General features: G+C 35.5%; 1 protein-coding gene across 3 annotated transcripts in view; it reads left to right on the top strand.

Annotated features, from left to right (window-relative positions):
- The window catches only part of ORC2 (origin recognition complex subunit 2), a 34600-nt gene that overhangs the window by 8505 nt on the left and 3581 nt on the right, over positions 1-22514 (top strand). For all 3 annotated transcript variants that reach the window (XM_054699984.1, XM_037523817.2, XM_054699985.1), the window contains exons 5-15: positions 578-667; positions 5541-5633; positions 6977-7008; positions 9405-9465; positions 10932-11125; positions 11928-12026; positions 14452-14561; positions 16054-16186; positions 16997-17093; positions 19561-19707; positions 20601-20772. In XM_054699984.1, the coding sequence (XP_054555959.1) occupies positions 578-667; positions 5541-5633; positions 6977-7008; positions 9405-9465; positions 10932-11125; positions 11928-12026; positions 14452-14561; positions 16054-16186; positions 16997-17093; positions 19561-19707; positions 20601-20772 (1228 nt within the window). The remainder of the gene's footprint in view (positions 1-577; positions 668-5540; positions 5634-6976; positions 7009-9404; positions 9466-10931; positions 11126-11927; positions 12027-14451; positions 14562-16053; positions 16187-16996; positions 17094-19560; positions 19708-20600; positions 20773-22514) is intronic.

Below are 22514 nucleotides of genomic sequence, written 5' to 3'. Positions count from 1 at the left end.
TACCCCAGCTCTTGTATGCATAAATAAATCTTTATTTTTTTTTTGCATAAATAAATCTTTAAAAAAATAAAAATAAAAAAAAATAAAAACTGTAAGTTTAACATATATTAAAATGTCTTCTTGGCTATTATGATTAGAACTTTTGTTAGTTGGTCAATCAGCTAACCAGGAAATCACAAAAAATATTAGAGCCAGGAAAATATAAAAATTAGAACCATGTACTCTAAGCATGTTTTATTTATTTTTTAAAGATTTATTTATGCATCTAAGAACTGGGGTACAAGCCAAAGGTGTGGGGGGTGAGAGGATTCACCAGAGACAGAGTGGGGAACAGAACAGGCAGACTGACTGAAATACTCAGATATGGGGAGCAGCGGGCGAGACATGAGAGGTCTGCTTTGCCATGTGGGATTCTCGCTGGCCGGCTGGGATCAAATCCGCAGTGCAGAGGCTGCGGACAGCTTCACAATGTGGCGCTCAACCACCTGTGCCACCAGGGAAGCCCAATTTTTCTCTTCTTTACCTGATAATTAACTGCCCATTTTTCCTAAATGTATATTACTTTTTTTTTTTCCAGAGTCCTTAAAAAATGGATCTGCTATAGATGGTGGGAATAAAGTTTATTCTTTTCAGAATAGAAAACACTCTGAAAAGATGGCTAAATTAGGTATGTTCTTTTCTGATTTCTGTAATCACTATTAATCTTTTCTAAGATGGTATATTTAACTATATTCTTTACAGATATCCCATTACATTCCCTAAAAGAATGTTGAAAAGATGTCATTTTGTTAGCAAGCATGCTTAAAGTCACAAGTTGTTTTTCATGTTCAGTATCTTCGCAGCCAGGGTATATACTTCCCATAGTAGAAATACTGTTTTTGTTTTCTTCCTACAACAAATTTTTCTTCAGTAATTGAGTGACTTAAGTTACACAGAGATATTTGGATTTTTTTTTTAAGATTTATTTATTTATGCATACAAGAGCTGGGGCACAGGCCATAGATGAGGGGGGTGAGGATTCAGCAGTGACAGAGTGGGGAACAGAACAGACTGACTGAAATACACTGCTGAGGGGAGTAGTGGGTGAGACCGGAGAGGTCTGCTGCACCATGTGGGTTTCTCCCTGGCCGGCCTGGAGTCAAACTCGTGTAGCAGAGGCTGTGTATTGCTTTATAGCGTGGTGCTTAACCCCTTGCACCACCAGGAAGGCCCGACACTTTGATTTTATTGAATAAAAGTTTTATACTATATGTAGAAAAACACTTTTAAAGAAAACTATTTATGTAAAATTATTAGGAATAGACTGTCCTAACATTTTTCTTATTCAAGTTAACTACCTATACCAAATACACATGAATTACTGATTTTCAGAGAACTAGACTATAATAGTATATATATATATATATATATACAACATTAAAACTTAGTCAATTATTCTTTTTTTTTTTTTTTACGATTTATTTATTTATAAAAGAACCGGGGTACAGGCCAGATGTGTGGGAGGTTGAGAGGATTCACCAGAGACAGAGCAGGGAACCGAACATGCAGACTGACGAAATACGCTGCTGAGGGGAGCAGCTGGAGAGACAGGAGAGGTCTTCTCACCATGTGGGTTGCTCCAAGGCCAGCGGGGATCGACCCGGCATTGCAGAGGCTGCGGACAGCTTCATAGCTCTGCGTTCAACTGCCTGTGCCACCAGGGAGGCCCTACTCTTTAAAAAAATATCCAAGTTGCACTATATTTGAATCTTGTGCTATGTAGAGTCATCATTTTTATTTTTATTTATTTTTTTCAAGATTTGTTTATTTATTTATATAAGAACCAGGGTACAGGCCAGATGCGCAGGAGGGTGAGAGGATTCACCAGAGACAGAGCTGGGAACAGAACAGGCAGACTGATGAAATACACTGCTGAGGGGAGCAGCGGGCAAGACAGGAGAGGTCTGCCACACCATTTGGGACCCTTGCCGGCGGGGATCGAACTGGCGCTGCAGAGGCTGCAGACAGCGTCACAGCACTGTGTTCAACCACCTGTGCCACCAGGGGAGGCCCGAGTCATCATTTTTTTTTTTTTAAAGATTTATTTATTTATACAAGCACTGGGTACACAGTCAGAAGCGCAGGAGGGTGAGAGAACTCACCGAGCCAGAGTGGGGAACAGAACAGGCAGACTGATGAAATACACTGCTGAGGGGAGCAGCGGGCTGCAGGAGAGGTCTGTCGCACCATCTGGGACCCTCGCTGGTGGCCGGGGATCGAACCGGCGCTGCATAGGCTGCGGGCAGCTTCGCAGCCCAGCACTCAACCGCTGCGCCACCAGGGGAGGCCCCCGAGTCATCATTTTTAAAGTTTTGAGGAAAGGATGTAGCAAGTGAAAGTACTTTGAAAGTTAATGAAGTCCATAAATTTTTGAAGGTTAGGGAATATCAAAACATCAAGAACAAGGGAATAATAATGAACTACATGATAAAATATAATAGTTATTTAAGAGGACTTATAATCTAATTATAAAACATCTGGGTATATTGCTACATTGGGGTTTTTTAGCATTTAATTATAAGATTGTGTTTCTGAATATAATGTGAGTTAATCATTTACAAGATTCAGTGTTTCTGAAAAGTAGAATATTAAAAGCATTACTATATTAATATTAATTTGTATTGATGTTTCTTAATGTTCTTTACATCAAGAAATTGAAAGTTTTTCGATCTGTAAAAATGACTGAATTCTGTGTAGGATCTCTGATAAAGTAGCGAAGCTAATATAATTATCAGAGAGAAGATTAGATAGACACCAAGGCCAAAATGAAATCCTTGGATAATGACTCCAGGCAAAAGAATATTGGACAAAGAGGAAAGCAAAAGTAGAGTACAACCCCAGAGGAGTAATCAAGTAGAAGTTTTCTGAGAGGATGAACAACATGCATATCATTTTGATGATATATCTTATGTTTGTGTCGTGCATGTACTATAGGAAGCAGAGGTGTTGTTTTAGTTGCATTTTAGTTGTTTCTGAAAGAAATATACATCATGAAAAGATAGTTTTATAAATGATTTGAGACTGGTCATACTTTCCAGAGTTGTTTAGTTAAAACCTCTTTTGATTATGATGCTCTTTAGCTACTTTCTTTGACTCATTAAGAATTGCTGCTAATTGTGCTTACAGCTAAATATATCAATAAAATAGAATGCCTTCATATTTTAAAAAATTATAATCTGCAGAACATCATGTATTACTACCACTAGTATAAAGTTTAATTTAATGTAATTGGGCTAACCAAGATATAGGGCTAGAAATAGACTATGGGTTAGATTGGAGGTTTCATAAAATATAGAGAACACATTCAGGATGAGTAAATAAATGCAAACTAAAGAATAAAGGCAGAAATACCAAGTAGAAAGGACAGTGAGGTAATTCACCCAGTTTGTAGAAAGAGATGACTTTTTTTACAGTTTTAGGAAAACTGAAAATAGATTGGTTAGATAGGATCAGATAATAGCCTGGTAAGACATTATCATTAGACAAAAGATTTTTTTTTTTTTTTTAATAGAGGCATGTTTTTATTTATTTATTTGTTTGTTTGTTTGTTTTTGTTTATACATGCACTGGGCACAGTCAGAAGCGCGGGAGGGCGAGAGAATTCACCAGAGCCAGAGCAGGGAGCAGAGCAGGCAGAAGGACCGAGGTACATGCTGAGGAGCAGCGGGCGGCAGGAGAGGTCTGCGCGCCATGCGGGACCCTCCTCCGGTGGCCGGGGAGCAGCCGGGGATCGAAAAGGCCGCGGGCAGCTTCGCAACCCAGCGCTCAATCGCTGCGCCACCGGGAAGGCCCTAGACAAAAGATTTTATTTGAAAATTTCCAGTATATTGTAGACCAGTCGTTTTATAAAAACAGCACAAATGAATTATTAAAAGAATAAAAAACACACAAATTATGGCCCCATTTTTTTTTTAGTGGAATCAGTAGCTATACATGAATGTTTCTTGTTCTTCAGTTCTTCCTTTCTCCTCCTGAAGTTTAATATCTATTTAAAAGCAGATGAGAATTTTTATGTTTCAATATGAAACCAAAATTATTTCAGCAGTTACTTTTTACTTATCTAGCTTTTTGTTGATGTGAATTTTTTTCCGTATCTTGTGGAGCAGCAGTCTATAATCCAAAATGGTTTATTTTTCTGGTATAAAGAGAAGACCAAGGAAAGGAATGAGCCTTAATTTAGGACAATGAAAAAGAGATGGAATAACTACCAATAGTGGCCAGGAGACCAGGATAATGTCACAGAACTCAAATGGGGGAATAATTTAAAGATTTTAAGAACTCTAGTGAATGATATAGAAGACCAAGGAGATTAAGGAAAGAAGCCAGTGCATTTGTCAGGACAATCATGAGTAGTCTGGGTCAGTTTTAGGTTAGAGGATGAAAATGGTGAACAGCTTAGAAAAAGTTTGAGTCAGTAAAGTAGCTTTAACTTATAAGAATGAAACTATTTATTAATTTTTAAAAGATTTATTTATTTGTTTATATAAGAACCAGGGTACAGGCCAGATGCACAATAGGGTGAGAGGATTCAGCAGAGACAGAGCGGGGAACAGAACAGACAGACTGATGAAATACACTGCTGAGGGGAGCAGCAGGCAAGACAGGAGAGGTCTGCTGTGCCTTGTGGGACCCTTGCCGGCCGGCCAGGATCGAACCGGCACTGCAGAGGCTGCAGACAGCTCCATAGCGCTGCGCCAACTGCCTGCGTCACCAGGGGAGGCCCAAAAATGAAAGTAAAGGAAAAAAAAAAGGAAATCATTTGAAAAGTGTATTACGTTCCTCAGTGATCAATGTCCCAATGTGTGTTTTTCTGGAAATGTATATCTGTTCCTTCAGTTAGGCTCATTTCCCACATGCCTCTCAGTGTGAGGATGTATTTTTAAAGATAAAAGACTGTATTTTTCATTTAAAACAGCCCCTTTTGTTTAGAAACCAACTATTTCATTGGATGCTCAGTTGAGGAAACAACCATCTATTCAGTGCTATATTATAGTTTATGCATTATTCATGTGTATATTTTAGATAAAATATATTTTATAGGAAATTTAAGAGCTTTTAAATTATAATTTAAAAATATACAGTTTTCATTTAATTTTAGATTCCATTTTCTGGCCCTTCTTTCTTTCCACCTAGCAAAGAAAGATGTGCCTTAAATATGTATGGTAAAGAAATGCAGGGAGTATCAACTGGTCAGTGGAGAGATGAGGAAGGGAGTATAGGATTTAGAGAAAACAGTAAGAAAGAAGTTAGTTCTTGTTGTTCTTGAGAGAATTGTAGATTATGGAAAGGACTTGAAGGTTCTTGTAAGACAGCAAATAAAGATGAAAGCATTGGTACTATTAAGATGGGTAGGTTTGTTTATATTTTTGATAATAGGGCACTGAGGTCTCTTTTTTTTAAGGATTTATGTAAGTTAATTTACATAAGTAAATAAGAGTATTTCCCTTCTTTAATCTATTGTTTGTTAACTGTTTTTTATTATTTCTTTTGTCTGTTTACAGCTTCAGAACTAGCAAAAACACCAAGAAAAGGTGCTGCATCGAATTTGAAGAATGATCCAGAAATTATGATAAACATTCCTCAAAGTAGCAAGGGTAAAGTTTTACCTTAGATTTTTGAAGAGTTTTCATGGTTACTTCAAGTTATAGTATATTACCCTCTTTTTCTTTTCTAATTGCATTTATATATATTTCCTTCTTTTCTATTTTGAAAAATCATTCAATATATTGTTAATTCTTTAATTTATTTGCTTTTGTATACCCATACTTAACTGTCAATGAAAGGGGAAATATTTGTTCTGGTTGAAGTGCAAATTGAGAGGGCCAACTAGGAACAGTCTTAAAGTCCTGTGTTATTTGCTTGAGTTTTTAGCTAAAGAGTCATGGAAGACTTACTTTTATAAAAAATATTTGAAATAGGGCCTCCCCGGTGGCGCAGCGGTTGAGCGCTGGGTTGCGAAGCTGCCGGCGGCCTCTGCGGCACTGGTTCGATCCCCGGCTGCTCCCCAGCCACCGGAGGAGGGTCCCACATGGCGCACAGACCTCTCCTGCCGCCCGCTGCTCCCCTCAGCAGTGTACTTCAGTCCTTCTGCCTGCTCTGCTCCCCGCTCTGGCTCTGGTGAATTCTCTCACCCTCCCGTGCTTCTGACTGTACCCAGTGCATGTATAAACAAAACAAACAAACAAATAAATAAATAAATAAAACATGCCTCTATTTAAAAAAAATTTGAAATAAGATTTTGAGGATTTGGAAATTTTATAGTTCATGGAGAATTGTGGAGCAGTTGTTTTTATTTTTTTATTTTATTTTATTTATTTTTTTAAATGGGGCGCTTTATTTTATTTTATTTTTTTAAAGATTTATTTATTTATTTATTTATTTATTTATGCAAGCACTGGGTACAGTTAGAAGCGCGGAAGGGTGAGAGAATTCACCAGAGCCAGAGCAGGGAGCAGAGCAGGCAGAGGGACCAAAGCACACTGCTGAGGGGAGCAGCGGGCGGCAGCAGAGGTCTGCGCGCCATGTGGGACCCTCCTCTGGTGGCCGGGGAGCAACCAGGGATCGAACCGGTGCTGCAGAGGCCGCGGGCAGCCTTGCAACCCAGCGCTCAACCGCTGCGCCACCGGGGAGGCCCAGAGCAGTTGTTTTTAAATGACCCATTCCAACAAAATTAAAAAGTGTACTTATTAAATAACGAATAACCAGGGTCCATTTTTTCTTACTATATGAATGCTACAGAAATGCAGCCCTAATTATTAATGGGAATAACATGAAATTAATAGTGACAATTCAGGTTCTAGGAGAAATGCAATTACTTGAGAATTTGAAATACATGGTGGCTTTTGGGTAGAAATTGCAGTTTTTCTTTTAGTGAAATTGGAATGTGATGAAAAGTGAAGTGTTTGTGTTAAGTAATGACTTTGCTTTTATTCTTTAGAACATTCTGCTTCAGACGAAGTTCAGTTGAAGGTAAGTAATTGACTAAAAGTAAGTGAAAACCTTAGTGATACAAAATAAAACATGGTAAGAAAATATCCATTTTGTCTCTTAATTTATATAGTGCTTTATAATTTACAGGTATTTGTCAATTAAATACCTAACTTATAAATGAAGAATCTGACATTCTCAGAGGTAAAGTGATTTCTCTTAAGTTCACTTTATTAGGAAGGAGAAAAGCTAGAAAATGAAGTCAGTTGTTCTGCACCCAGTTGTTGTGTTTATTCTGTGCAGAACTTTCCCTGGATCTTTTCGACATAGTAGAACTGGCCTGGAAATTTTATGGGTTTTGTTTTGCTTTGCTTTTACTTAGAATGTTCTATTGTTTCTTGGGGTTTTGATCCCAAGATCATTAAATCCATTAATTCTTTTGTAATTTATATTTTAAAACTAAGTTGGCTTCAGCAAATTTATTCCAGGGAAGCTGAACAATTTTTATCCTCACCTTGATTTCTTTTTTTATTATTACACTTGTCGAGTGATCTTGCTTGGATGTGAGAAGAGCCCAGATGGGCATAGACAGATACAGGATATTGACTGTGTGAATTGTAAGTGTTTCCAGGCCTAGGTAGTAAGAGATTTAGACATGCCTGTACTTTCCTAAGTATCCCTTAGATAGCAATGTGAGTATAGATATTCTGGACCATGGTTACAGCCTGTGCAGGAATGTCCTATTTAGACAAATCATGTCAAGCCTCCTTTGTCTTTAGTATTGATTTCTCTCTGTATTAACATCATATATATTGTATCACTCACTCTAAAAGAATTAAGCTTATTTCTATAATCAAATTAAGAATTTCGATATATTAGTGTGTTCTTTTTCAAGTGGTGGATCATAACACATTAGTGGATCTTGTTGATTTCCCCAAGAGACTGTCATGAAACTAGTTGATCAAACAATTGGTAGATTCTGCCACAGAAGGAGACACCATCACTGTGGCAGAATCTTAGTGCACTGTCTTGAAGGGGGAGTTCAGGGAAGAATATGTATAGGGTTGAGGATCTGAGCTCAAGGATCCTAAGCTGTGTCTTTAAAAATAAAATTCTGATCAGTACTAGACAAAGTTCATGATTTATTTTAGGGTTAGTAGATACAGTGAACTGAGTCTTGATAAGTAAACTTGTTTGTAAGCAAGCTATTTGCTCTATTGAGTAATCTGCTGTTCTGATGGGAGAACAGGTTGTCCAAATGAGCTATCAAGATAAAATTAGTTTGAAGAAATTTCTGTAGCAAACAGTGTAGTTATTTATTATTAGTTCATAGCCTTATCTTTTTGAGCAAATTTTCTGAACTGGTTATTGACACTTATGTTCTCAGACCTGATAATTAAGTTGTATGTACACAAGTTGTCTTAGCTCTCAATGTTGAAGTTTGTTTAGTATGATATGACCTGCAGTTTAAAAAATGAAATAGATAATTTTCTATTTTATAAGTATTATCTCATTAAGATTTGCTGAAGTTATATATGCACATGTGTACTGGATCAAGATGGCAAAATGTGAAAACAAATTTTGAAGATCTTGATCAAAAAGTTGGAAGTGTACTATATATTTTATAAACCTACTAGAATCAACACAGTTACTAGAGTACTGTTCTTAATATCCCAAATCAAAATTTATTAACATTTTTAATTAGTACAACCTAAAAAACCACAAGCTTAAGGTTTTTGTCACATTTTCTTATATCTTTTTGTCTGTGCTATTATCTTTTTGTCTGTGCTATTAAAAATTAACATATATACAACAGTAAGCATTTCAATATGCGAGAAATATAATGATGTTAAAGTTTATATTTTATGAAAAAAGAAAAAACTTTTTTATGCTTTTGTAAACTGTTTAAAAATTTAGAAACAGAAGTAAAAAGTATAAATCTGTTTCTTTTCTGCTCAGAGAACATAATACTTTAACACAGTAAATTTCTGACACATTAAAGGACCTTTGCCATATACATGGAAGTGCATATTCCTTGCCTACTTATTATCAGTGTATAGTATTATCTTTTAAAAAAGCAAAATCCTTTTAATCTGATAGGTAAAAAAGGCTGACATATATATGTATGTGTGTGTGTATATATATGTGTGTGTGTGTATGTGTATATGTGTGTATATATATATATATATATATATACACTTTACAAATGCCTGAAATAAGTTTAGTAAATAAATCATTCTATGAATTCTTTGGCATTTGTTGTATTGTTTTCATTACTTTTTCCCCCAACATTCATTTGTCATTATCTTCTAGAAACTAGACTCATCTAGTTCTAAATGTTTTTTCTTTTCTAGCTTCTTTTACTTAGGTCCATCATGTATTTCCATGTTGTCATTATTATTTGACTATTTAAACTATCATTTTTTATTTTTAAACAGAACAATGACAAAAGTGAATTTCTGTCAACAGCACCTCGTGGTTTAAGGAAAAGATTAATAGGTATGTAATTTTAATACTGAGTTTTTAAACATCTAAACAAGGGGCAGTAGTGATTGAGTATATAGTTTCTAGTCTTAGATTGTGTTTTTCTTTAGCCTACCAGTTACAGAGACATAGCTCTATGCCTCAATTTTTTTCATTTGTAAAATGAGGATAATAATGGTACCAGCCACTGAGTTGTTTTGAGATTAATTGAAATAAATGACAGCAAAGGATGTTTAGTGTAAGGCTTGACATTGATATGTGCTTAACAAGTGTTAGCTATTGTAATCTTTCATTACTATAATAACTGTTGTAACTATGTATGCTATTTCTTTTCATGAAAGAAAAGATATGTTCATATCCACAACTGTATATCCCTTAAGAGCAAGGACTATATCTTATATTTTTAATTCCAACACTTGGTATACTATGTCTTTTATTTTATGGTCAGTGGATATACTGAAGTTAGTTAAAATGTCTCTCCAGTAAAGTAGTCTTTTAGTTAATTTGTTTTGAGACAGTTTGGAAGTGGGTCTGTTAACTTATTTAGAAATTTTATAATGAATAATTGTAAATGCTCGTTTAAAATGAATGCTATACAAAGCCAAGTAAACATGCATGCATCAGTGCCTTCTAGGAAATTTTAAATGGTTTTAGATTTTTAAATACTAAATTTGGGACAAATGAGTTGTGGCTCTGTACATTTCAGAAAGATGTCAGTTTCTTAAGGTTGAATCCTTGACAATAGTATTAACTAACTTTGCTAAATTCATACTGTAGCCCTTTCTTTTCAAGGTATAGATTTCATAGGACCATTCGTTGATACTACTGTTGTAATCAGCATAAAAATGGTAATGCTAAGTGATTGGATGTCTGTGGCAATAAAAGATTATAGCCCATGTCCTTCTTATCCCAAACATAAGGACTGCAGAATGGTTTCCATAACTTTAAGCTATCACTATAAGTAAAGCGTTTTCCTTCCTTAAGCGAGAATAATTGTACCCATAAGCTTCCAGCAAGTCTCTCTGAGTTTTATCTGTCAAAAGTTTACATGGCCAACTCTAGTTGCACAGAAAGCTGGAAAGGCAAGTATCTATCAGATACTTGCGTTATTTGTCCTATAGGGAGGGGCGTATTCCATGTTAGCAAAATTGGAGTTCTGTTAACAAGGTAGAAGGAAAGAGAATGGTGTTAGGTATGATTGGGAGTTTCTGCCACAGTTCCTGTGTGAGGCCCTATTAGTTGCTTTACATATATTTCAGTGTAATCTTTACAATGACTTATTAAATTAGACATGATCAGCTTTAATTGGTAAATGAGAGACCTGATGCTCAGAAAACTTACATAGCTAGTTCTGCTGAAATCATCAGCAAGTAATGACAGAACCGAAGTCACTCTTGCGTCATTCTCCATGCTCTTTCAATTATCCCATAATGCTTCCTTTCAAACTGTCACATTTTCCCAATTGCTTTTCCCCTTCACAGTTACAAGGTCTTATTCTGACAGTGAAAGTGAATATTCCACTTCCAATTCAGAGGATGATGAAGAGGTTGCACAAGAATATGAAGAGGACACCAGTGAAGTCATATTGAGCAAAAAGATTCAAGCTCATAAACAAATAGTTTCAGCTCCCATTTGCAAAGAAACACCTTGTAAGAAAATAAAAAGAGATAAAACAGTAAGTGAAGAGAGACTTTGACCATAAAGAAAAGTTATGTAGTATCTCAAGGATAAACTACCCTGAGAGAAGAGTTCTGAATGGAAGGATCAACATAATTATTTTTCTTGACTTTTCTTTATTTTCTGAATTTTTTTCCCTCATTTTCACAGTTGTTCAAGTGTCCTAGTATGAGAGGATTTGCTGTGATTGTGTGAGGCAAAACAAAATCTGTAAAATCTTTCTTCTTAAACTCTAAGAAGAAGCTGTATAGAACTTAAGAATCAGTTTTCTTTTTCTTTTTTTTTTAAAAAAAGATTTATTTATTTATGTATACAAGAACTTGGGTGTAAGCCAGAGGTGTGGGGGGGGGGTGAGAGAATTCATCAGAGAGAGAGGGGAGCAGAACAGGCAAATCTACTGAAATAAACTGCTGAGGGGTGCAGCGGGTGAGATAGGAGAGGTCTGCTGCACCATGTGGATTGTTCCCTGGCCGGCCAGGGATCAAACTCGTGCTGCAGTGGCTGGCAATAGCTTGATAGCGCTGTCTTTAACCCCTGTGCCAGCAGGGGGGCCAAGGAATCATTTTTCTGAACAGACTCCTTCAATCTAGTCACTTCTTTAACTTTTATGATCCTAAAAGTTATTCATTTTCATTACTGGAGTTAAATTTGCTTGGTCCTTTATCTGTGCTGTTGCTTCAAAACCAAAATACTGATTACCAAATAAAGAATTTCACATATTCTGTTTTATGCCACTGTTATTGTCTAGTTTAAAACAAATATCTAAAACTAAGAATTGATTTTGTTCTGTCCACCTACAGAGTGACTTAGTAGAAGAATATTTTGAAGCTCACAGCAGCTCAAAAGTTTTAACTTCTGATAGAACACTGCAGAAACTAAAGAGAGCTAAACTGGATCAGGTATGTTGCAAATAGTATTCTAAATTTTTCTTATAGTGAGCTAAAAAATTACTGTTTGAAGAGTAAGTGTGCATAATCAGAATTATTTTACAGATTAAACGAAGTGCAAATAGATGTAAAATAACTATTACATACATTCTTTTACATATATATATATAGTAAAAGGTTCATTTGATTAGAATTCTGTTTGATATGCTATAATTATACATTTTCCCCTTATCAAATATCAAGGTCATTATTTCTTTGCTATTCATTTACCATAAATCTCTGTTATCCATTTAATCCACATCTCCATTGAACCTCACACTGGTCATAAAACAAAAGCTGTGATCCGACTCTCTCAGTTACAAACCTTGCAAAAATCAAAGAATTTTCTGCTATTTGATATTATGGAAAAACCTGCCTAGTGCAGTAAGATAACAAGGTTACTATATACCATAGTTCCAGTGTCTCATTTTATTAAAAAATACTATGCAGTTATACTTTTAAAATTTTTTTTGTTTTTTAAAATTTATTTTTATGTATGCATACAAGAACTGGGGTATAGGGCAGAGGTATGGGGCGGGGGTGGGGGGTGAGAGGATTCACCAGAGACAGAGTGGGGAGCAGAACAGGCAAATCTAGTGAAATACACTGCAGAGATGAGCAGTGGGTGAGACAGGAGAGGTCTGCTGTGCCATGTGGGTTAGCTTCCTGGCTGGGGATCAAACTCATGCTGCAGTGGCTGGCAATAGCCTAATAGCACTGAGACTTTAGCCAGGGAGGCCCCTATACAGTTGTACTTATTGGGATTGACTTATACCTGCCTAAAAGAGGAGACAGAATTATCTGAGTAAGAAAAACTTTTAGTAGAAAGTGGGACTGATCATCTAAGTCAAGGAGAGATTGTTAATGACTCAAAGGTTATCAAGACTCTGCAAACTAGAATTTGGTGCAATTTTCTAAGATATATAGAACTTTTAACAGTTTTCAAGCTACACAATATAGGAGAATATAGGGAAAGCCTCTATGACTTTGAGAACATGGTGATGTGTGGTTGTGTTTTTCTCTTCTCTTTTTTTTTTTGTGTCACCTAACTCATTAGTTTTGAGATAAGGTCATAGGCAATTTTCCACAGATATTAAAGTTTGGAATGAAAGTTCATAAATGAAAAAACATTCCAGAGTGCATACTCAAGTGTGAATATCCTCTGATGAGTCTATGTAAATATCTGCTGGGAATGACACTAAGTGTTTTATCTGCTTGTTCAGGGCTTAAAATCCCAGGAGGAAGGAGAGAAGAAGAAGAAAAAAAAACCCATCTCCTTTAGATTTTATCCTATTTCTCTTTAAGAACTAAGTGGATAAATAAAAACTGTATAGGCCAGAGTGTCTGGAATGTTTATTGTGGATCTAGTCTTCAGTGTTAAAAGAATATTTTACCTTAAAGGTAGAATCATGAGAACATGGAATATAGTACCAGGGTAAAAGTACATATACAGACAGCCTTTTCTGGAGTTTTCATTTCAAAAAGTGAACTATGGTTGATTCACCTGCATAAATGTCCAAGTATTGGGTAGAGGGCAGTGCACCTTCCTTGGCTTAGTTACAATATTGTTTTAAGAACTCTGTCCTACTTATCAAAAATAATGGATTCTTTAGAAATGGTTTTTGTGGCTATTAATGGTAAAATGTATACTTTCTTTGCCTTTTTGTCAGATTGGCAGCTGTCACATAGTTACCAGGAAGATGCAGTTCTAGTTCTTAAAATTGAATTAGCCCGATTTTTGAGAGGGAATATGTGGAAGAGAATAGATTACGTTTTCTCTCAGTTGATACATAACTATCTTTGATTACCAGCAAAGATATGAAATCATTTTCATGTAAGTAGTCAGTAAATTAAGGCTTAGTTCAGGAAAGAAAAAAAGAAGTAGCTTTGGGAAGAGAAGCAGTGATACAGGTTTATTTTACTAATGATAATGGTAAATTATAAGAAAGTTTAATATTTATGAGGACCAATAATGAACTGTTACCTTAAACTTTTACATTCTTTCAAATCCGTAGATTTTTAAGAGTTTGGATTTGTTGCCAAAACTGGGAAACAGGTTTACTAGTTCATCTCCTTATGGTAGTGATCTTTTTAGAAATTAAAGCCTTGTATTTGGAATTTAAAATCATGCAAATAGCTCTAGACAAAACAGGGCAAATTCTTTATTGTTATTTTATATTTATAATATGTATTAAACATTTTTAGGAAAACCCTTCAAATTATATTTGAAATATGTATGTTCAATTGATACATTCTTTACCAAATATGATTAAAGTTACATATCCATTAATGACCTATACTAATCTTTACCTCTGTGGAAATATTCTTAATTTGGATTGATTTGATGTACATGGTTTGAGAGTGATTATATTTCCTTCCTCTATTTTTTTTTTTTCAGGAAACTTTGCATAACTTACTAAGCAAGGTTTCACCTTCCTTTTCTGCTGAACTAAAACAACTAAATCAACAATATGAACAATTATTTCATAAGTGGATGTTGCAGTTACAGTAAGTACTGTTCCCTTTGTAAGCCCTTGTAAAATAAAGAATAATATGTATTTACATGTGTTAAAAATAGATGTTCTGATTATATGCCTTATGTAGAAAGTCATATGACTCATCTTAGGAAAATTTTTTTTTTTTAATTTTCAACCAAAAATCTATTTAAAAAATTGTCTTTTCTAATTTTATCAAATGTGAAAGCCGTTGATAAAATGTTACTCAAAAAAATCTGAAAATTATGAAATTATACTTTAGTTTTACCCCTAATGCTTAGTGTTCTGGATCATTCTTATTTACTTACTTGGCTTTGGTCACAGGAATAACTCCCATAGCTGTATCTCCAGCCTAGTCTCACTTTTCCACAGCAGACACAGATCTCTGAATATATATTGTAGGTGTCCGTGTGGATGTGTCCTATGAAAATTCAGTATGCATGAATTTTATCTTAAATCCATCATTCCTTCCTGCCCCCACTGCTCAACATAGTGAATGTCATCTCATTCATGTAGTTGCCTAGGCCAAGAAAACAGTTACTTATTTTCAGCCTCCACACATTATATTTTTTTCCCATGACACCTATGGAAGTCCATTGTCTTTGACAGTTTTTGCCTCCTTCCTATCCATTCATCACACTCAGCCATTGTAATCTTTATAAAAAGATGATGTTACTTTCCTATTTAAAACCTTTCAGTTAACACCTGACTAGTTACTTTTATTTATTTATTTATTTTTTTTTTTAGAGGCATGCTTTATTTGTTTGCTGGTTTGTTTGTTTGTTTTGTTTATACATGCACTGGGTACAGTCAGAAGCGCGGGAGGGTGAGAGAATTCACCAGAGCCAGAGCGGGGAGCAGAACAGGCAGAAGGACCGAAGTACACTGCTGAGGGGAGCAGCGGGCGGCAGGAGAGGTCTGCACGCCATGTGGGACCCTCCTCCGGTGGCCGGGGAGCAGCCGGGGATCGAACTGGCGCCGCAGAGGCCGTGCGCAGTTTCGCAACCCAGCGCTCAACCGCTGCGCCACCGGGGAGGCCCATGACTAGTTACTTTTAAATACTCATTGTCCTTAGAATAAAATCTAATGTCTTAACATGGCCTTTGTGATGCGGCCCCTGCTTACTTTTCAGTTTAATCTAGCACTTAAAACTGCTTCAGCCTGTATAGCCTTTGATTGTGTATACCTACATGTTCTCTGTAGCTTGTAGGCACCTGTCACTTGAAAGAGATTAGGAACTATAAAGAAAGCTACTTTCTTATAGTTGGAACTATAAGCTTGGTGTACAGATAACAAAATTGTGCTTTCACCTGGGTAAGCTGGGAATCAATATAGCTTTTTCAGCCATTTCAGTTCTTCCTCTATTTTTTTTTGAGAAAGCATACAAGCATACATTGTACAACTCCCTCCATTCTTTATAAGCTTAAATTAAGAGAACTGATTTAATTATAAATTTGCCAATAAGATATACTGAACTTTAATTTCATGAATACTTTTCCTAACAGCCTGGGCTTCAACATTGTGCTTTATGGTTTGGGTTCAAAGAGAGATTTATTAGAAAGATTTCGAACCACCATGCTGCAGGATTCCGTTCATATTGTCATCAATGGCTTCTTTCCTGGAATCAGTGTGAAATCAGTAAGTTTCAAAAATGCTAAAGGAAATACTAAATCCCCTGCTGATCCATATCCCCACATTAAGGAGGATGCTACTTCCCACCCGGGAGCATTTCAGTTGAAAGAATTTTTAGTTTCCACTTTAACCCTAGTAGGGTTGTGTGATGCTTAGGATCATGTGTTTAGACTCAGAGGGTTACAGCTTTGAATCCCTATCTTTGAATTTCCTAATTTGCAACTGATAATGTATCACACCTTTAGTAAATGGTTGCTTTGTTTACTACACTGGTAGTTCTCTGAAGCGAGGATTATGAGACAGTTCAATTTTGCTATGCTTCTCTGTCATTTTGGTAATTTAAAAATATAATAATTTGTAGTTTTTTAATGTATCATAACAGATCATTTTTTTACTCCAAATGTTCATATTTATTTATCACTTGAAAATTAAATCTTTTGAATACTAAATATTGGCCAAAGTATGTGCCTTTTAAAGTGTCCTTAATGTTTGTTTCTTATTTCCTTTAGTAAGTTTATAGTTTTCTAATGTTGCTCATATTGGGGAGGGGGTGGTTGCTGTCCTCTTATATTTTTGCTCTTTTCCCTGCTTCCTTTTAGCCACTTATGCAAAATAAAAAAAATTTTAAAAATCAGATATCACTTAAGTACTAGTAGAATTTTTAAAAATGGCTTTTCAAAAAAAATGGCTTTCAGACTTGGTGGCCAATCCAAAATCATTTTAATTTATAAAAAGGATTAATTTGTTAGTTTTATTTTTCCTTGTGTCAGAAAAATGATTTATCATCAATGTACCTCTTCCACTTTTATGACATAGATCCTAAATTCTATAACAGAAGAAGTCCTTGATCATATGGGTACTTTCCGCAGTGTACTGGATCAGCTAGACTGGATAATAAACAAATTTAAAGAAGGTAATGTGAAGTTGATGCTGTGGTCTTAGGGTGAAGCTAAGCCCACTCTTCTGTTTATTCCTGTGTTGGTATACACAAAAATGACGATTATTTTAATAATGATTTCTATTTCCTAAAATAATGTGTACTGTCTTCTGTGAACTTTTTCTGTGAACTTGACTTACCTAATAGAAAAGAATTACTCACACTATCTTGAGTTTGTATAGCCAAAGATTCAAATTCAGAATGATTTTGTTTTGCTAGTATGAAATGCCTCCCATTGACTGATGTGTCTTTGCCTGATATCTTTGTATCGTTGAATATTTTTATAAAGCATTCTTACCTCCTTATTGTGAGTAAATATCAATATCACTGTACATAAATAATTTCATATACTAAAATATATAATCTCTTAATGTGATTGTTTTGGTCATGTGAGCATTTCAGAAATTAGATATAAAAGTATTTAGGCTCACAATGGTCATTTCATCACTGGTTGCAACTTAAAATGAGTAATTGATAATGCTTAACTGAGTCGATGGATAATTTTTATATTATTTGTATGTTCATTAAAATAGTGCCTATGTTGGGCCTCCCCGGTGGCGCAGCGGTTGAGCGCTGGGTTGCGAAGCTGCCCGCGGCCTCTGCGGCACCGGTTCGATCCCCGGCTGCTCCTCGGCCACCAGAGGAGGGTCCCACATGGTGTGCAGACCTCTCCTGCCACCCGCTGCTCCCCTCAGCAGTGTACTTCAGTCCTTCTGCCTGCTCTGCTCCCCGCTCTGGCTCTGGTGAATTCTCTCACCCTCCCGCACTTCTGACTGTACCCAGTGCATGTATAAACAAACAAACAAAACAAATAAATAAATAAATAAAAAACATGCCTCTATTAAAAAAAAAAAATTTAAAAAAAAATAGTGCCTATGTCATTTTATTCTATATATTTATATTTAACATGTATTATACATGTTAATATTGTTATAAGCATATATTTATATAAAATATGTAATTTAGTAAATAAATATAGATATTAAATTATATGGTTTAATATAGTTTAATAGATATATTTTACATAAATATAAATATTACATATTTTAAGATTTATTTATTTATGCATACAAGAACTGGGGTACAGGCCAGAGATGTGGGGGGTGAGAGGATTCACCAGAGACAGACTGGGGAACAAAACAGGCAGATTGACCGAAATACACTGCTGAGGGGAGCAGCAGGCGAGTCAGGAAAGGTCTGCTGCGCCATGTGGGTTGTTCTGTGGCCTGGGATCGAACCTGTGCTGCAGAGGCTGCGGACAGCTCCATAGCTGAGTCTCAACCCCTTGCGCGACCAGGGAGGCCCAATATTACATATTATTTTAAATTATACGATCATATATAATTATATGGGGAAATATAGGATATTAGATAATTTTATAATCAACATATTTTATATTTCAAACAAAATATTGTGTGCATTTTTATATAATCTATGTGTTATATATAATTTGAATCGATTGACTGGTGGACTTTGGAATTCAAGGAGACTTGGATTTTTAAAATGTATCATCTCAGAATCTTTGTCATTGTATTATCTCTCTTGTCCTACCCCCAGTGGAGGAGAAATTTGCTTGTTTTCTCTAAAAGACTTAACCTTTATCATAAATACAAATGTTTGCCCACTTCTTACTAACTCTTGAGAGACCAGTGACTATTTTTCATTTCAGTCACATTTACACTACCTATGATTACAGTGCAGTCAATGTAAGAATTTTCCTTACACATTTTTTCAATACTTTTAAACATTTATAAAACTTCTTCCATTTTAAGAAAAAACTTAGTTGATTCTGCTACCCTTCCACACCATTCCCTATTTCATTATGATTTTTGAAGGCATTTCACCTTCTTATTTCCTCTAACCTTTCTTCTATACTACCTGAACTGTATGCTTGAACATGACTTGGAATTTCCTTCTTGTTTAATGAAATTGAGAGTTCCATCCTCCAGATTTTCCTTCATTGACATTTATGATATTTCTGTGACCCTCCTAATTCCTTGAGCAATATCATAAATGCCTCTCCTCCCTTTTTTGGTTTTCTTTGGCTTTGGTGATAACAGTTTTCCACATTTTCTTTTTCTTCTATTTTTTTTTTTTGTGGGGGAGTGTTTCCACCTTGCAATTCAACATGCACACATTCACCTTCAGTCCGATATGCATCTTACCTTATTTCCTATGCCTTATTACAACTGCTTTCTTTGTGGTCTAATTCATAATTCAGTTAAGTCTCTAACCACTCCAATCTCTGTTTACTTCCAAGTGAGTATCTGTTTAAGATTTTATATTTTATGAGTGGCTGACATTCTCTCAAATAATTTGCATACCCTCAAGCAATAGTTATTTGTCCTATACTATTTTGATGTATTCTTTTAACAAATAGGCACTGTGTGGGTAGGGACTTCATAAATACTCATTAAAAAAATAACTGAATTTTTCTTTTTAGATTCTTCTTTAGAGCTCTTTCTTCTCATTCACAATTTGGATAGCCAAACATTGAGAGGAGACAAAAGCCAGCAAATTATTGGACAGTTGTCATCTTTACGTAACATATACCTTATAACATCTATTGATCACCTCAATGCTCCTCTCAGTAAGTTAAATATTGCTATTTTTGGTTTTTGAGATATCAGTCTTATAAAATGTTCTTAATGTCGAAAGCCACAACATTTTTATTGTTTTTCAGTACACTTTTTCCTCTGTTGCATGTTTAAAGACACAGGTTACTAAAGATATAGGTGGTGTTCCCAGTCTGATTAAAACATAATTACTCAAAATAAAAATTTACGTACCAGAGAATGTTTTACACCTCAGTTTTCATGAGAGAGATGAGGACCAACCATTATTTGGTCTCTTTCTATTCTGTTATTTTTTTTTTAATATTCTGTGTTATTGAAACATTTATGCACTTAGAGACTGATAATTTTATAGAACAAAAGGTTAAATTGTTGCTTTTTAAAAGAGTGCTTTAGTAGCACCTATGTCTTCATTTTTTTTTTTAGTATTTTTTAGATTTATTTATTTATTTATACAGCACTGGGCACAGTCAGAAGCGCGGGAGGGTGAGAGAATTCACCAGAGACAGAGCAGGGAACAGAACAGGCAGACTGACGAAATACACTGCTGAGGGGAGCAGCGGGCGTCAGGAGATGTCTGCGTGCCATGTGGGACCCTCACTGGTGGCCGGGAATTGAATTGTCGCTGCAGAGGCTGCGGGCAGCCTTGCAACCCACCGCTCAACCACTGCACCACCAGGGAGGGACCTATGTCTTTTAACTTATATTTAATATGCATATAGTCAGATGTTGATTGACAATGAAATTATACTTTGAGATACTGATTTGGATGGGGAAATGACAAAAATGAAGAAATTCAGGATTCATTTTTTACTTATTGCTTCCTTATTCTTTCCTAGAGTGGAATCTAAATAGCATGACAATGTGAAAATAATTGGTAATTCTTGTTTTATTTAATCACATGCTCTAGTGTGGGATCATGCGAAGCAGAGTCTTTATAACTGGCTCTGGTATGAAACTACTACATATAGTCATTATACTGAAGAAACCTCCTATGAGAATTCTCTTCTGGTTAAGCAATCTGGATCCTTACCACTTAGTTCCCTTATTCATGTCTTACGAAGCCTTACCCCTAATGCAAGGTAAGAATGAAAATTAGTTTCTCTCTCTTTTTAAGATACGCAATTGGGTTTGTTTTTTTTTTTAAAGATTTATTTATTTATCTATACAAGAACTGGGGTATAGGCCAAAGGATTCACCAGAGACAGAGTGGGGAACAGAACAAGCAGATGGACCAAAATACACTGCTGAGGGGAGCAGCGGGTGAGACAGGAGAGGTCTGCTGTGCCATGTGGGTAGCTCCCTGGCCGGCCAGGGATTGAACTCATGTTGCAGAGGCTGTGGATAACTTCATAGTGCTATGCTTAAACCCTGCGCCACCATGGAGTGAGAGGCACTTCTGGACAAGGTGGCACAATAGTTTCACATTTTAATTCATCCCCTTTTGTCCAAACACAGTAATAGATAAAACAACAAAAAATTTTAAAAATAGAGTTGGCTGAAAAATACGAGCATCTCAGTGGAACAGAATGATGAAGCAGTGAGCTGAAGCCATAGCCCAACTGCATTCTGGAAGTAGAAGCAACATTGGCAGACAGGAATTTGACTTATGTGGTGTAAGAGAAGTGGCACAATACCTGTTATTGTCCAAACCTGGACATTTTTGTTCAAGACAAATGCTAAATCAGGCAGGATGGTAAAGATAAAAAGGATATAAAACAATACAATATGGTTTTCAAATGCATGTATCATGAATGAAAGTTTTAAATGTGTATAAATATGAAAAATACCTAATTCAGGATAATATGCTAGAAAAGGAGGGAGGGAAAGGAGGCACTCAGAATCTTTCCAAGGGATTTTTTTGTTGTTAGCAATTTCTTTTCTGTTTATTTTTCTTTTACATGACTCATATGAGGTTAAAGAAATATACAGGGAAATTCTAAGCACTTTTCCCATTCCCATCCCCATGCCACCATCTCTCATCACAGTGCAGTATCCAAACCAAGAAACTGACATTGACACTTTCCACAGAACTTACTGAGATTTCACCATTGATATGTGTACTCATTTGTATATGAGTTGGTGTGTGTTAACTCTGTGCAGTTTTGTCGTATGGGTAGCCTTGTGTAACTACTTAGCCACAACCAAGATACTCAACTCAGACACAAGACCTCCCTCATGTTAACTCTTAAACACTAATTTTAATGAATTTTGTTACTATATAAAACTTCTTTTGTACATTTTAAGATAAAGTTAGCATTGCATTGTTACTGAAATACGCATTAAATGGATAGCTAAATAAATTTGTTATGGAATTGGGAACAGAAAATGTCTTCATTAAGTTTTACTTAATACACTAACTGGTAATATAGACTATTGCAAGTTGCAATTTATAAACTTAAACTGGCTTCTGTGCAATTGAAGTACTGACTGCGTCAATGCAAATATTTTTTAGTTTGGCATACCTAAATGTCTGTGCTAGCTTCTACACACAGACACTATTGTTTACTTCTGCAAAATTTTGCATAAGTATTGATTCATTCTGCAAACTCCAATATCATTTAGTCTTTTCTTAGTATAAACATCTTAACCAAAATTGAGCTGTGGAGTCAGTAACAGTACTTGATTGTAAAATGGTTATTTTGATTGTCCAAGATGTGCATATAGTAATTATTTTCTTGATTATAATAAAAATGGAAAAGTTTAAAATTTTTGTCATACCCAAGAACTACTAGGAATCTTACTTTATGGAACATAGTTTCTAACCCTATAATTCCACTTGATACTCTCCTACAGAAATCATTCAAAATATGAGAATATTCAT

This window comes from Talpa occidentalis, unplaced genomic scaffold (genome assembly GCF_014898055.3).
Source record: "Talpa occidentalis isolate TD23 unplaced genomic scaffold, MPIMG_talOcc4v2.1 talOcc4.3, whole genome shotgun sequence".
Classification (NCBI taxonomy): Eukaryota; Metazoa; Chordata; class Mammalia; order Eulipotyphla; family Talpidae; genus Talpa; species Talpa occidentalis.
Note: the sequence above shows the minus strand (reverse complement) of the source record. Positions and strands in the feature narration are given on the sequence as shown.